General features: G+C 33.8%; 3 protein-coding genes across 5 annotated transcripts; all 3 read right to left on the bottom strand.

Annotated features, from left to right (window-relative positions):
• Positions 1-2,880: 2,880 nt before the first annotated feature.
• On the bottom strand, positions 2,881-9,339 carry LOC145611620 (mitochondrial outer membrane protein porin 4-like). Of its 3 annotated transcripts, none has more exons than XM_081666960.1 (7): positions 9,189-9,339; positions 8,936-8,995; positions 6,749-6,816; positions 6,068-6,178; positions 5,792-5,878; positions 4,573-4,781; positions 2,881-3,544 (listed from the first exon to the last, which is right to left on the bottom strand). In XM_081666960.1, the coding sequence occupies exons 2-7, from the start codon at positions 8,976-8,978 to the stop codon at positions 3,247-3,249; spliced, it is 816 nt and encodes a 271-aa protein (XP_081523086.1). In that variant the 5' UTR covers positions 8,979-8,995; positions 9,189-9,339; the 3' UTR covers positions 2,881-3,246. The 3 variants fall into 3 exon arrangements, with proteins under 3 accessions (XP_081523086.1, XP_081523087.1, XP_081523088.1); XM_081666961.1 differs by having other exon boundaries at positions 8,936-8,989; positions 9,189-9,324; XM_081666962.1 differs by having other exon boundaries at positions 8,936-8,986; positions 9,189-9,295.
• Positions 9,340-10,847: 1,508 nt separating this feature from the next.
• Positions 10,848-13,119, bottom strand: LOC145611774 (putative cysteine protease RD19D). Its single transcript, XM_081667144.1, has 3 exons — positions 12,620-13,119; positions 11,480-11,599; positions 10,848-11,375 (listed from the first exon to the last, which is right to left on the bottom strand). The coding sequence occupies exons 1-3, from the start codon at positions 13,112-13,114 to the stop codon at positions 10,863-10,865; spliced, it is 1,128 nt and encodes a 375-aa protein (XP_081523270.1). The 5' UTR covers positions 13,115-13,119; the 3' UTR covers positions 10,848-10,862.
• A 2,287-nt stretch (positions 13,120-15,406) lies between these two features.
• Positions 15,407-16,465, bottom strand: LOC145612673 (beta-1,3-galactosyltransferase pvg3-like). Its single transcript, XM_081667994.1, has one exon. It carries the CDS (start codon positions 16,463-16,465, stop codon positions 15,467-15,469), a length of 999 nt encoding a protein of 332 aa, XP_081524120.1. The 3' UTR covers positions 15,407-15,466.
• Between the last annotated feature and the right edge of the window lie 232 nt (positions 16,466-16,697).

Genomic DNA, 16,697 nt, shown 5'->3' with positions numbered 1-16,697 from the left:
TACTTTAATTTATAGACTTACACTTACCTGTATGTAGGAGGTTTATTTTAGTCTAATTTGGTGTTTAAATTGAAGTTACCCACATACCAAAATAAATAAACAAATTTTAATTTTTTTTTTTTTTTTTTTTTTTTTTTTTTTTTTTTTTTTTTTGACAAAGATCATATTTGCTTGGTCACTTTTGGCCTTTCTCATCCTTCATGCATGCATATTGCATATAGTTGCAGTTTAATCATGCTATGCTATATGTCATACGTCCTGCATGCAGCATGCATAAGCTCATCCTCCCTGCATGTACAAAAGTATGTGTGTAAAAGTGAACAAAATCAAGAGATGATCGAGTATAGTAAATACAATTACTCGTATTATTATTGGCACTCCATCTATGAGTATACTACATCAATTTGCGCTACGCTCTCACAACGTTCTAAATTGATTTTAGTAGATAAATCAGTTTAATTATTATTGTCTTTCCTTTCATAGTAATTTTCTTATTTATTTGTATTTTAATGTATACTTACTAATACTAGACTACTAGAGTATTACACATCCAGTAATTAATACATATTTTTAATAGTACTAAGTAATTAGTACATAATATAATACGCGAACAAAATATATGAATCAACCAACATCCAACAATCCAGATTACTAGAGTACAATCTTGTTGTATGTTCGCCCCACTAACAAAGTATTGTAGCCTTTAATTTGTAGGCAATAAATAAAAATACTACCCCCACTTGAGTGACAATTGAGCTGGAAGCCAGTTTGAAGTATTCCCAAATAATAATGAAGAAATTGAAGTACATTCAAATATTTATGCATCTTCAAAAAGTTATGTAGGTAAGATTTGGACTTAACACTTGAACATAAAAGTTGCAAGAAAATAACAAGAATTATTTGCTCAAACATGTGAAACACCTTGACCCATTTGGCCGTACCATATGTAGTGTCCGTATATAGTTTATACTACTATAATAAGCTGTCTAATATCTAGATGTTACGTACTCTGTTACTAAACTAGTTTAGTCTCGTGCGTTGCACAGATTAAGTAGCCATTTATTTGTTTAAAAAGTTGTCAATTTAATATTAAATATATATATATATATATATATATATATATATATATATATATATATATATATATATATATATATATATATATATATATATATATATATAATCTTAATTTTGAAAGAAGCACTGTATTTATTTAATTTTAGAATATAGGAGAAAAAAAAAAGGATAATGTCAAAAATAGTATAGGCGGGAAAATATTTAATAAGAAATTGACATGTGTCCCCGAATAATATTAGCATGTTTTGTTTTAGTAATAGTTAATAGACTTTTCTAATCTCCTTAAAAAAAAATTAAAAATAATTTTTTTTTTATTTTTATTTATTTTTTATATATATATATATCAACTTTTGAAACAAATAAACATTAATCCGTACTTTTCATCAAGTCTATTTTTTCTTTTTTTAATTTAATTTGGAAAAGTACAAATAGAAGGAACTTACTAGACCATTCTTTCTCAAAAGTGACCCCTTAGGAAAATCCAAATCAATAGTGCCTACAAAATATTTTGAGATTTTCGTTCCAAACAACCAACTTATAGTTGGGTTCTCAAGTAGAATAAATCTAGTACTTCGTATCTCTTTTTAATGGTAAAGTCTTGTGTGAGTAATAAATAATATAAAAGACTAGTGATAAGGTTTGTATTTTACAACCATGAGGTTGTAGGATTAAATTCCACTAGAGGTACTTTGGGGTGGGGATTTCCTTATTGTTCTCCCCCACTCCCAAATTACCTAGCCCGATAACGCAAGTTGGGAGAACTTGTGAGAGGTTCCGACCCTGATAAGACCCTTCTCCTTATTAAAAAAAAAAAAAGACAATTTAGAAAATATTTTTATAATTGATACTACATTTTCTATTGTGGTCGACTTTTACCTATAAAAGGCTGCTAGCAAAATCATTTTCGATTATTTGGGTACATGATCCTCTGACAAATTTGGCTCATATCTAAACTTGCATGTAAAAGGTAAAAAAAGAATTTGATGGTTGTTATTTACTCCGGAGTACTCATCAAACTCTATTTTTACACTTGCAGGTAAAACTCAACGACAAAGTAATCTCTGGCTCTCTGTATACTGTATTCCTAATGTCAGAAATTCCCACTGTAAAAAATACAGTAAAATAAAATTATACAGTAAACATAAATAAATTTAATTAAATTTTTGTACAGTAAAACAGAATTATGAACATAAAATAAATTTAATTAAATTTTTGTAAAATTTTAAATTAAAAAAAAAAAAATCATTCATCAGCTGACAAATACAGTGGTCACGTTACATATAAATAAGAAAAAAGAACAACCAATGAAAAAGCCATCGTTAGCAACAAAATGTAACAGAATCTTCTGATAAAACCTCTTAACGGATCAAATCTGCTAATATTCTGATTTCTGACTCTGCATGGATTCCCATTTTCATTCATCAGATTTGTTCTTTCTCAAAGAAGATGGTGTATCTTATTAACCTTTTCCAATATTATTATTGGATTTTACCAATGTGGAGTTTAGTGGATTTGGATATTATATCATCCATTCTTACACAATATTTGTATTATTTGGACCTTGTAGTCATGACTCATGAGGTCAAGCCTTCCAAGGGCGTGAAAGAGTAACGTTTCATTTTCCTTCCAAATCTGTCCAACAATAGAGGGATTTGGTTTATAAAAAATATAGGAAAACAGATCCATCATTTCCTTTCCCTTATCTTGTCCTGCAAATCTTTCATGCAATAATCGGAAAGAAAACTTAAAGTGTCTTCCCTTAGACAAGCTCGATATGATAACACAATTAAGATCATGCATAACTAAACTGTAAATGCAGAGCTACATTTATTTTTGAGTATTACAGAAATTATAGTAAAATTTTGAACATGATAGACGGTTTCAAAAGAAGTATAACAGTAAATCTCTCTCAAGACGAGATTCATTATCAATCAGCATAAAATCTATGGTAAAAGAAAGCTATGCGATGCTGAACTTTTGTAATAGCATCTTCAGACTATCCAAAACTGGGTCTAAAACCCATCAATGCTCTAGAATGTTCTACTCATGAATACATTTCAGTCTAGTTTTTGACATTTGGGTAAACAACACCCATTTGGGGTCATAAAAATTGTATGATCTGAAAATATTGATGCAGAGTATTAACCAAAGTTGCACAATGGTAGTATCTCAAGGTTTCAGAGCCAAGGCAACGCCAAATTTAGAGGCTGAATGAGCCTTTGTGTCATACTCAGCTGAAAAAGTTACCAGGGACTTCGGCCTCCATTCACGCTGACACAACATTCCGACCCTTCCGTTGTCAGAGAAACGAGTTTTCAGCAATGTAGTAGGATCAACTACATGTGAGCTACCAATTGTAAATCCGTTCTCGTAATTAGAAAATCTATGAATCATTTCGGCTGCAACAGCTGTTGATGGATTCACAGTGTGATAATACGAAGCCTTAAGAGTCTGTCCTTTATCCATCCTGCATTTTAAATAGATGTTAAAAAAAAAAAAAATAAGGCCAGACAACCTAATAAACAGTAGTTTATTGATGTTAAAAGAAAAAATTTAATGGCCCAGAAAAGGAACACTATATAGTCTATTGAGAGTCTATTGAGGATTCGAAGGTTCATCAAATATATGCAGCAAAAGATTTCTCATAAAATGCTAAAAAAAAAAAAAATTAATAGAGAAAGAAGGGAGACAGGCTTGAATTTCAAGAGATCATTAAGTATGCATATGAGCTTAAGATTGATAGATTAAACCTAATATGTATACCATAAAATCCAATCTAATATCCAAGATGTGCACTTTGTATTTTCAAAGCCATTGCTCACCAACCCATGCTTCTTTTCATCTCCATGATTCCACCTCCGTGGTAAAAGGGTTATGTCTTATGTGTAACAGAAGAGGAGAATACTTGGGGTTAGGGGCAACAAAAAAAGGCCCAGAAAAATCAAACAAGTTTCTTTCTTTACTCCCATCTTCTGATTTAGCAGGCACAGCAGTGACAGGTTCCTTCTTAACCAATCTGCTGTCCATATTACCCCAGTAGCTCCTTCATTTAGTCCTCAAATCAAACAGTTAATCAGCAATTGTTATCTCAAAACTGGTAGGTGCTACATAGAGATTGGTGCAGTCAATGTGGTGACTGAGGTGTTTGGAGATTAATCTCTTACACAAAATGATTTGGTATGATGACTGCAAGTTTTCGGAGATAGCATAAAATTTCCTGCACATTCTAACTACAAATCACTAATTTTACCAGTCCCAAAAAAAAGAAAGGAAGAGAAACATATCACATAAAGCAAGTTAATTGATTTTAACCGTCATCTTAAAACAGGGACTTAAATAAACTATAACATCAATTAAAGCATCAGTAATATAGAAGGTTATTCAGTTGTGTCAAAAAAAAAAAAAAAAAAAAGTTATTCAGTTAAATAGCAAATCAACAAGGCAGCAAGTAAACCTCAACAATAAATAAAAAACCAGGAATGACATTATACATACAGTAAAAGGGCTGCAGAAAAATCTGGTCTGTTGAGGGTAATCCCAGCATTGTATTTGGTGAATGAACCAGATGCAGTATCAAATGCCATTTCCCCACCCAAGCTGGTGTCCTCATTGCCGATGGCAGCATTGACATCCAATGTAGGGGAAGGATTCAAGCTAACACTAGAGTTCACTGCAGCATGATAATTCTGGTAGTGCACATCTAACTGTATCGATACAAATAAAAATCAGGCATAATTCAAAAGAAATCAATAAATTCTAAGCATTCAATACATGAATTCCCTATTCCTTTTACTTTATTTATTTATTTATTTTAAAAGTTGAATCATTAGCTCTCAAATATTGTAGATATCTGAAACTTATTTCTAACACTTGCAGATATGGGCTGGTTACGAGAGCTCAATGTTAACTATAACAGGCCTCTAGACTCAACAATCCTGAATAATCCCATACATTCATGCTGTTAGAATATAACAATTCGGACAAGATACAGAAATTAGAGCTGACATGTGACCCTAAATAGGAACACCCATCAACTCTAGAGCTGAGCATACATGCCAGACAGAATGGTGCTCACAGGATCCTATTTCTTGTGATGCCAACAATTTAAAGCGAGAAAGGAGATCCTGGCACCTTAAGCTGGCTATAGAATCCTTGGCCAGAGCAGAAGTTGGGTCAAGTACAACTGTAGAAGCGTCCTCACAAGACCAAGTTAAGGAGTGGCTAGACTGGATACAGGCCTATGGATGAGAGGATGACCAAAAATCAGCAAGGGAATATGGACCAAGGACTGGTAGGAGAGGAGAACAGGAGTGAAACCCCAAACAGTAGCACTTTTTAAACCATATTATGAGAAAATAGAATATTGGGAATAAGGATGGAAGGAGTGCACATGTTTTCTATGTGTGAGTATATTCTTAATATCAGTACTTCTGGCCCTCTATCAGTCTATCTCTGTCACTCTTTGATTCTTTTCTGGCTCTTTTATCTATATTCTATTTGCCCTTGGATTAAATTCTAATGTGGGAATTTAAAGCACATATTCCTAACATTCAGCAAAAATAATTTGCATCTCGCAACATGTACATGCACAGTCTGCAGTAAGACAACCATCTTTTCAATACCCTCGAACTCCTAAAGTCCCTTCTTTACACTTAAATTTCAAGTCCATGGGCATATAGAATAAACAAGGATATAAGGGAAAAAAATTGCATACCTTGCCAGATTTCTGATCAGGAATGTTAAAGCTAAGAGCTGTTTTAATGCCTGGTAAAGCTTCATCATAAGTAATTTTTGTGGCAACCTACAGAACAAAGAAGACTTAAAATTTTTAGTATGATCATGTACAGTGCATCAGCAACATCCTACTCTGGTCCTCTTAGTTATGGCAAACATACGGGACAAAGGAGAGATTCACAAGCACATAGATGAACATAGATAAGGGGTCAAAACAAACAATGAAAGAAGGGATACTTGAATAATATATACTTACATAAGAATAAGTATCAACTTTCACATCAACTGTAATGTTTCCACTCCTATACTGTGTACTTATATCACCAATAAAGATTTGATCCTTCTTGACACCTGTGGCTGTCAATCCCTGCTTACAAAGAATCACAATTTTAGAATACTTGAGGGATTAGCAAGCATTATTCAACCATAAATAAGATCAATTTGAGTAGAGAGACACTGTTTGATAAAAAATGCGGCAGAAATCTCATGAAAGACATTGCATGCAATATATGTTCCATTCACAAACTGGATTGGATGATCTGCTTCTCATGGATAATAATTCATATAGAAACATAGAAGAGACATGGTATAGTTCTGAAGAAAAAAAGCAAAGCAGTACTTATTGCAACTCATGGAAACCGATATAGGAGAACCAAAACCAAGAAGTCTTGTGTTGTGATTAATGAAGTAATGAATAAAATCCATTGATCAAGTTGGAGCATAGATACTAATCGCGTTCAGGCCCAGCTATGTAAATGGTATGATTAAAACACTATTAAACCTCAACAAAAAATGGGTAAATGACATAAAAAAAAAGGTAATTCCTAATATCACAGCCCACATTTCTTCAACAGTAGAGCTAGAATATAAACTGTAAAGTCATTCTGAACTTCATTTGAATGATAAGAGACTGATTTAAGATAGAAACCATCCATACCATTCCAGTGATACTGGGCACTGACAAGGTGAACTTGTGATCGAAGTTGTAATCTTTGGTTAAGACATCTGCATCAACAAATAAATAAATAAAGGGAACTTCAGCAATTGATAGATCGGGGGGGGGGGGGGGGGGGGGGTGATTGTAGTATGTTCAATATCTTTCTTCAATTAGCATTCAGACCACTGCTGAGGGATGACCAAAATTTCCAGCAAGCTATGATGGCTGAATTTCACTTAAACAACATACTGTGAACTACCAGTCTACAATATCCTTTTAGCAAGTATGGTAACACTCCAATAATCCATCTTTTCCTTTCTATTCTCATCTATAATTCAAATATTTTCTAACAAAATTTTGAGTCTAGTAGTTCTAATATATTGCTTTGTCATAAAACAAACAAGGAAAGGGCTCATTGCTAAGCATCTCATAGGTCACCCAGGCATCATCTTTCACCACACGTACTTCAACCAGTTAACACCACAGTATAAGCATAGACGTGTCCAAAACTAGTTTCAAGTATGCCCTTCACCCCTTCCAGAAAGTATCATTATCATACCAAAGGTATGCCCCCTATGATCAAATCATACAAGTCTACATGCAAACCAGACATAATATCTCATAATAAAAGGACCATTCCAAGATTTCCAACTTTGAGCATGCCTACTAACAACCATCTCCAAGAGAGCCCAGACAATATGAAATAAAACGCAAGATATGAATAGAATCGAGCAGAATGTCAGATATAATACTCCACAAATATTGGAGATGGAAGAAGTTTTAGTTCTGAAACATTACATGAAATGCATCCTAGAGAAATTTACAAATAAATAGTTCAATGTAATATGTTATTCAAAAAATTGTTCCAGAAGAATCACCCGTTGGGTCCATCCAAGAGAAAGAGCTGAAAGAAATAAAGCTTGAACCTTAATTTTTTTATTTTTTTTTATTTTTTTTTATTACAATTGAGAGCTCGAGGGGCAAATATGACTTATCTAACAGACTAATTTGCAGGTAGTGCCATAGTGGTTCAACTTTTATTATTAATTCCCTCCATGTATTAAAGCCCAAAATGATTCCTATAACACCACACAATAATAAAATTGGAATTCACCTTGAGAAACCTCAATACATGTTAAAAGAGTAGTCTCAAGACTAAAAATATTATAAAAATCTAAGCATCTTGGATATAAGTCAATATATGAGTTTTCTTATCTAAACTTATTTCAAAATAATTGAAAGTTATACATATTACCAATGGTAAAACTTGCCAACTATTTTCACGATAGCTAACGATCCACTCATAGAAGATGATGAAACATTTCAAGTTTATTTACAGAATAGAAATAGACTTCTGTTCTGTGGAAAGAAAAAAAAATTACAAAAAACACTAATGATCAATATATAAATGCCAGCATTCTGGCAATGAAGAGATTAATATATGGTCGATTGGTCATGAACAATTGAACATGGTTGCTTAATTTCCAGACTTTTCATGATAAACTACTTTAGTTATATCTACATAGGTGAATTCACAACTTCAATACTAAAAACTCTCATCTCAAAATTTTATCACCAAAACATCCATAACATTCAACCATTCATTTTTTATTCTGAACTATGGGTTTATGATTCAGTCATACAGTACTACCATAGTTGCAAATGTTTCCAGAGAACATAGTCATTTACAATTCATCATCAAATTTCTACATTCTGTAACTAATATTTTTGCTTCAAGAACATTTGCCTAAGGAAATCTCAAAACAGACAAGGCAACAAACATTTAAATTACGCAAAATCTTGTTTGAAAAGATCTCACGATAAGCTATTGTGCAACATGTAATACACTAATACCTCACAATGAATTATCGGTAAACCGTCTCAGCCAAGACTTGCTATCCGAATTCATCCCCTAACCAAGAAAGCTCGAAAAACACAAATCCACTACGCACCAAACTCATTTTGCCTAAAATATTATTCTAAACACAAAGTAATTAAGGTATCATCCTAAATACAAAGTAGTTGAAATGTATATACAAAATTAACACTTCAATCTAATAAAATGACAAAATGCCAATCACAATCACAATTACATCATCATAATACAAAATGGTACAAAATCAAATTAATCAACCAAAATATCACACAAAACAAATCAAAATTAAAGAAAACCTAATTCCAGATTACCTCTAGCTTTCTTGCCAATATCAGTAAATGGAGCTGGACCCATCTCTCTTCCTGCTAAAACTACGATTAATCAAACGATAGCACATGAATTAGCTTAACATCAAAGCTGAACCAGGGTGAGAAATGGTTCAATTTCACAACTTCAGATTATGAACCCTAAATTGAGTGTAGTACAACAATTAAACTAATGATTAATACTAGATTTGTGAAATTGAATTCGATGATTAAAGAGAAAGAAAGGAAAACATTTTACCTAAGACGAGAAGCTGCTTCAATGGAGGAGAGAAAGCTTAGAAGCCGCTTCAATGGAGGAGAGAGAGAGGGAGTCTTGCAGCAACCCAGCGTGAACGTGAAAAGGGTGTAGGAGGTTGGGGAAGTGCTGTAAATTAAACATAGGAGGAATTACTAATTAGGGCTGTTACACCGGTCCAAGATTGGACCAAACCGGACAAGACCGAAGGTCGGAAAATTTAAAATTCAAGATTCGGAGACTAGACTGATTATGTTAAGAAATGAATTAAAATAGATCGATGAAATCGTTCCAATATTCGGATTATTAGGTTATATTTGTGAGTGGATTCACATGTAGTGGTGATCGGTATATAGAGTGATTTCATTTGGTCAAATGGTTGTCAAATCTCAATAAATCGTGTAAATTATCTTTTTATAAATGGTACTCGTATATTGTATCTGAATGTGTATGACAATTACTAAGCATGAACTTTTTTTTTTTTTTTTTTTCTTTTTGAGGGAATTATTAAGCATGAACTTAGATAAGAATAATCCAATTTGTAGTAAAGGAAACAATACATCAATAAAAGCCAATTTTATAAAATGGAAGAGGAGCTTATGCTCGATACATTTGGTCCTCTTAACTTATACGGAGTACCCTAAATCTATATTTGATTTGTTTAAAGTAGGTTTTATTTTTTTCTTCGTCATCACAAAATACCTTTATAGAGTCATAAACTCATAATTGTTTTTCATTAAACTTTTTCTTTGAAAACGATATTTTTGAAAATCAAGTTGGTATTCAAATTTTAATAATTAGGGCTAAAATTATGAGCTTATAAAATAAAGTCTACCTATAACTTGTGTGGTCCACTTTTATTTATTTATAATATATTGATAATTCAAAGTTTCAAAAAAGGAATTTGTAAGTGTCATGCATACTCCATTACTCCCTGACTATCATCGACCACCATAGATTCAGTAACCCCCACCCCAATCACTTCCGAGTTTGGCAACTAGAATGGCTAGGCTATGTTATAGAATGAAGGCGATTATATTATTTTTGTGTGTGTGTGTTTAAAGAGCCACAAGGACAAAGGTGAAATTCATTCACAGAATCTCCTAAAATTGGGAGAAAAACTCTTAACTATTTGAGCTATCCCTCCTCTTTAAGGCGATCAGAAATGAAGGGATTTTTTTGTTTAGGAGGTTTTGCAAGTCAGAGATAGCGTTGGTGGTGTGTTGTCGCCTAAAAGAAAAACTCCTTCGATTGAAATAGTGATTTTCCAATCACTTTATAGGTAAGCCAAGGATTATTACATTGAGAACCATGTCTTAAATGTACTGTATATGAAAATCTATCATATTAATTGTGATAATACGTACACATAAAGATACATTGTAAACTGAACGAAAGCTATGCTTGAAAAATATTATAAAGCTTTCGCTTAAGAACATTATACAAGAGTATTCTCGAGCAAATTAAGTTTTCAGATTCTTCACTTAACAAACATCAAGAAAGATGAAAAAAAAAATAACTGCACTTATATTACAAGTTACAACTAACAGCATTTAGTGAAAAGAAACGTAATCCAGTCATGACAACCTTAAACCATCCTTAGCTTGCTACATACTTTGTTTCGAGCCTTGAAGCTACTAAAATTGAGCGACAAATCAAAATGGTTGCATATTAATACTAGGCTCCAGTGACAACCGCGGACACCATCGTATTCATCCCGCACATACCATGACCCCTACACAATTTATAGTATCCATCTTCACCCCATTTTGTGCCCCATGAGTTTTTGATGATCCAGTAAGGTTTGTAGCCGAACCTCAGAATGGAGTAGCCCTTCGCCCCGTAACCAACAAGCAAAACACCATGATTTATCATTCGCTTACCACATATCAGGGGACACGATACTCCACCAATGTATGTTTGCATGAACACAGCATTTAATCCAACTGCAAGAGGACCGTGATGAACGAGATAAGCCGCAATCTGTTGTTCATCAACCGGGATGGTGCTAAAGTTTTCGACTTTGACGGCCACCTTGTGAGGGTCAAATTGGCATTTGCCCTGCTTCCCACTATAAGGGTAAGATTTTTCCTCTTCAAGGCCTCCTGCCTCCATTAGATAATTATAGGCATTGGTCATAAGACCACCACGACACCCACTGTCGCACTCGGTTTTTTTGCTCGTGTCACACTAGCCAGGCCAACATATATAATTACCAATTCAAGCTAAGTCAGAATATATATTAATGTTAGTACTCACAATTTGTAATTACTCTGTAGTATGTAACTTGTTACCTTATGATCACAATCCACAAGCTGTTGTTCACTCAGACTTAAAAGCTTGCCTGTTGCGATAAAATTAGCTCCTTCAATAACTCCAGTCGTGCTAAATGCCCAACACGATCCACACGTTCCCTGATTCAAAATCACTAACTACATAAAAATCCTTGATGTATGTAATAAGTCGTAGGATTACATTACAAGTTACTAGTCTAAGCAATCCAACTATATTCATTACCTTAAGCCATGAAGAAATTGCTAGGAGTATTTTGTAAGGAATTTGAATACTTTCTATGCAAAGAAGGCCTTAAATAAAATGGTACTCCGTACATAGTATGAGACTAGGACAATTGTTCGATTGGACAGGGCAACAACCGAAGTTGAGCCAAAAAAAAATGTGTGTTCGATTTGCCCCTTTCAAATTAGGGGTCATAAGAACCAATCCCAAAATCCTCTGGAACCGAGAGGCGAGGTTTAACCACCTGAACTATCCCTCCCTCACTCACTTCGTAGTATATATCAATTGCAATCAAAGGAATTGAAAAATAAGTTAACGGAAATTGAAAGCTATAGTTTGATCTAGTCCAAATCTTTTTAGTCTACTCAAATCCGACTACTCCCTCCGTCCCAAAAACAATGACCCATTTGGCCAAAACTTTGTCCCAAAAAAATGACCCATTTGCATTAAAACACTCACCAATTTGCTACGATATTTGTGCAAAATTATCTTCCCCACATAAAAATTTGATTTTCCATGTTATTTTATTACTTTCTCTCTCTATTTTTTTAGAAACCCCATGTAAATTTATCTTACCAATATACTTTTACTTCTTTTTACTTTACTTCCTTAATACCCGCGTAATCAACCCAAATGGTTGGTTCTTTTTGGCGGATGGAGTACTTTTAAAGCATAAGTTTATAAAATAAGGCGAAGAGACCAAATCCAAAATGTCAATAAATTGTCAAAATGAAGCATAAACAAAAAAATTGATCAGATATTGAATAGGGAGTAACTTTTACATTGTACCTAATATTTTCAAACATTACTATAATTAATTAGGCCTTCCACTAATTAGCATGAACTCATCTCTTCCAAAAATCCACATTAAAATTACAAATAAACAAAAGAAATTAAACATGCATATAAATATATACCTGCATCTTGACATCAGTAACAGCCCCTTTTTCCCTCCAATCAAAACTCTTAGGTAACCCACGAACATCCAACCTAGGGGCCACCGCATCAGCGGAGGCCCCATTCGCACCCCAACTACTATGACGATCAAAATCGGGCTTTAAGCCCATGAACGCGGTTTCAAACTCCTCGGGAGACAAGTCCATAAACGGCGTAACCCCATGGACCGCCGAGGGGTCCAACGCTTGATGCTCCGCGGCCCGGACCAAATTCTTCGAAAAAATCGCCAACCGCTTGACATACTCTTCCCTTGTACTATACTCCTTCCCATGTTCACGCATAAAACTCACAAACTTACCTTCAACTCCTACTAAATTCCTATCTTCCGTAACTTGGTAGATATAATTATTATGTGAATTACTATAGTTTTGAGCTCTAACTAATGCGATGTAATTGAGTGTAACGATTAATATTGATAATGTAACGCATGATGTTGAGCTCTTTATTATTACCATGTTATTTATGCTATCTTATTTTTGCTTGGTTTTTTGGTTGAGGTTGCAAAATTGGATTATATTTTCTATTTTATCAGGGTTTCTGTGGTTAGAATTTGGTTAGTTAGTTATTTGATAAGTGGCGGTTTCAAAGTGTAAGGTGGCAGTTTGTAAGTATACGTGTAAGAGTGTAGTTGATTTTGCATGCATGCAATAACGTTACGTGGAGGTGTAAATATGACTCAAACACTTAATTTTCTTGGGACTTGGGAAATCGAGTAAAACTAGCTATCACTTGATATTAGTTGACCTGAAAATCTCTCAAATAAGCCCATGAAATTTAATCACTAAACCAATAATTTGAAATGGTGAGCGATATTGATATGTTATCACCTCAACTAAGATTATAATATAATATTATTATATTAATATTAGAGTTGTCACCATATTTTCACTTATTTCATATAAATTTGTTCGGGTGAAAAATTTGTTCATTGAGTATTTGAAGTTACTAAATGGGTAAAACGCCTGAATTATATCGGATGTCAAAATGTGTAGTAAGAACATTAGAAGCATGTGTATTCTTCTAATCTTTTTGTATCCTTAGATCTATCTTCCGGTGACTCTTGGATGTTGAAGACGTTTAGTCCCCTGACTTTTGATTGATTTCTCACTTTTTGGTCTATATCCAACAAATTCTAGTCATCTAGTGTAACATACAACTCCAATACATTCGGGTAAGATAAGTTTGTAAATATCGATTTCAACAAAAATAAGTTAAAATAAAAATTAAGAATTGTTACTCAAGTTTGATTTACAATTACAACTTGATTAATAAAAATTTGGCATTGCCCAAATTTTGAAGAACTTTTTCCAATCAACCCAAGAAATTTTGGCCAATCTGGATTGGACTTAGGCGTAAGGTCAAATTAGCTTTTGCAAACACATATTGCCAAAATTCTAACAAAGGCCAATGTTTTTTGCCTGATTCCAACCAAAATTTTGTCAGGCTAGGCCGATTGGGCCAAGACATTATTGGTATTAAGGCCTACATTTTCCATGTATATGCTTATATATTAGTATTTTTTTTTTATTGGTAAGATGAAGGGCTTTATCGGGCTAGAACTCCTCACATATCAACCCTGTTCGGATTAGCAGCTAATCAACTTGAGAGAGTGGAGGAGGATAAGGAAAATACACCCTCAAATTGTTCACTAGTGGGGATTGAACCTTCAAGGTGTTCCACTATACATTGGTCTGTAAAATTATATGCATGTATGAATTTCACACACGCATCATGTGCATATAGATAAATATGTGCATGTACAGGCCTAAAACGTGACAAGAAATGGGTATCTGGATCTCGATGAATAATAAAATAAAACAAGATAGTAGTATATAGATTTGGAATTTGTTGAAATACATTATAGCCCACTTGTAAGTGTCTCACATTGGAAAAAGAGAAGAGGTGGTTTCACTTTATAAAGTATAGGAGTTAATCTTGCTATTGCCAATTGTATGGAATCTCCTAAGCCTTATTTGTGGACCAAACTCTCCTTGTTCGGATTGCCTAGACCCATTTTATATTGTTTTGAAATTTAACAGTCTTTTAACAAGACATGATGGGGATGAAATTTTTGGGAGTGTGGAGGATGAATTAGCCCCAACTAGCCCCCTTAACCTCACCTTGTATTAAAACTTAAAAGGTTAAAAAACTTAAGCATGACTATTCATGTGAAATTGCATTATAATCCGCAACTTGTCACGCTTTAGGCCTGCATCCACCCTCACCATATGGTTTGGCAACTTACCAGTTACCACCGTCGTTGAGTTTGCTACGTTAGCACTAACGCAAAAGTCCTCTTAATTCACAACTTAAAGCAAGCTCATTATTTTATTTCATATTTATTCATTTTGTATTCATCTTGTATCAACTATATTAAGTTTCAGTCAATTGCAATTAATATAGCTAAACATGTAATTATATCGAGAACGAACTTAACGCACGCTGTGATTGTACTCTACTAATTATGTTAGTACACGGGATATGTCATTTAAGTACTAAAATTTAGACAATTGTACATTGTTAATTAAAAAACTAACTCACCTATTAATGTTCTGTGTAGGATGGATAAATTAGCTAGGCGCTATACGAATTAAATACATACGTCTAAATTTTGAGAGACTATCAAATTGAATCCTTGCTTCATTTTATTGTCGAGCTTTGTAAATAGAAGTACAAAAGTCATCAACTCAAAATTGGAATAAAATTTATGTATAACTATCAAAATATACTCAAAAGGGCTGCTACATCAACAAATGGGCAGAAATAAATGAAAAGAATGACCAAAACCATAGTTTAAAAAATCCATCTTAAGGTATATGATACATTTTAGATGGTTTGAGATTCTTGGTAACATTGAAATATTCCAATGTCTTGATCCACTTCTCTTGTGTCTTCAAAAGATGCACAGCAATTGTATCCGGCCATAGTTCATGGGTACACCCCGTGTGAGGCTCCGGGTAGTTATACATCGACCATTTTGCATTAAATCGATTCTTACCACGATGCCCATTTCGCATCCAGTCTCCAAATATTTTATCTTCCGGACCCTCTAGGTGAGCTTTCGGAATATCCGATTCCTTGATCCATTCCGCTATGTCCCATGATACCAAATATCCCATTCCGGACATATAATTAACAAACGGGTCCATACTAGGACACGGGATAACATATCCATAGTACAAGTCCTCCCTAGGCAAAGGCCTTAAGGACTTGACCAAATTATCCAACCTAAAGTACGTGTCGTCGTCGGCTTTTAAGACATAATGGTAAGGAGGGTATGGACCCTCATTGTTATTAAATATACTAGGGAGACTTGAAAAATAAGTGTAAGTCTTACCCTTATTCATGTTTTCCGAACAATTAAGGATGATAATATCATTATAACGCATAATCTCTAGGGCAACAAGCACTTTTTGATCTTCCTTTGTTAAGTTACAAAACACAAACTTCAAATCTACTCTAGCCCCCTCCGGCGATTGCGTTCCGTAGATCATCCTTAGGAAATGTCGCTTGTGATATTGATCCGGTAACGTTAAAATCCCTACAAGAACTCGAATCTCATCCTCCGGAGGAGACGACTTGATTGTACGTAAAGAAAGCGGAAATGAATCCAAAGACGAGTTAGAAAGAAGAGAAGGCGCTCTAGAGAAAGCACATTTGCTTAGATTTAACAAGCTCTCATATCTAATTTCATTGATTGAAGCTAAAGTACAAAGAAAACAAATGATGAAGAAACAAGAAATGATGAATCTTTTACCATTACTTTGCTTTGGTGTAACATTATTTGTAATAATAGTTGGTTTCATATTGACAAAAAAAGTGTGAATGTTTTTGGTTTTTGAGGGTTGTTATAAACTTTATAAATGGGGATATAGGATGAAAAATGTGTGTTGAAAAGGTGATTGGAAGTTATAACATGAAATAAGAGAGGTTGTTTCTCGTTGCTATAAACGAGTTATGGTCGTTTCTTTATGTTAAAACAACCAATTTGCTTTAGTTTGACTTTTGTTTACTTAAAAAGTAAGTAGTCAAGGAGGA

This window comes from Chenopodium album, chromosome 24, assembly GCF_948465745.1.
Source record: "Chenopodium album chromosome 24, dcCheAlbu1.1, whole genome shotgun sequence".
Lineage (NCBI taxonomy): Eukaryota > Viridiplantae > Streptophyta > Magnoliopsida > Caryophyllales > Amaranthaceae > Chenopodium > Chenopodium album.
The sequence above is the reverse complement of the archived record's forward strand: the minus strand, read 5'-3'. Positions and strand labels throughout refer to the sequence as shown.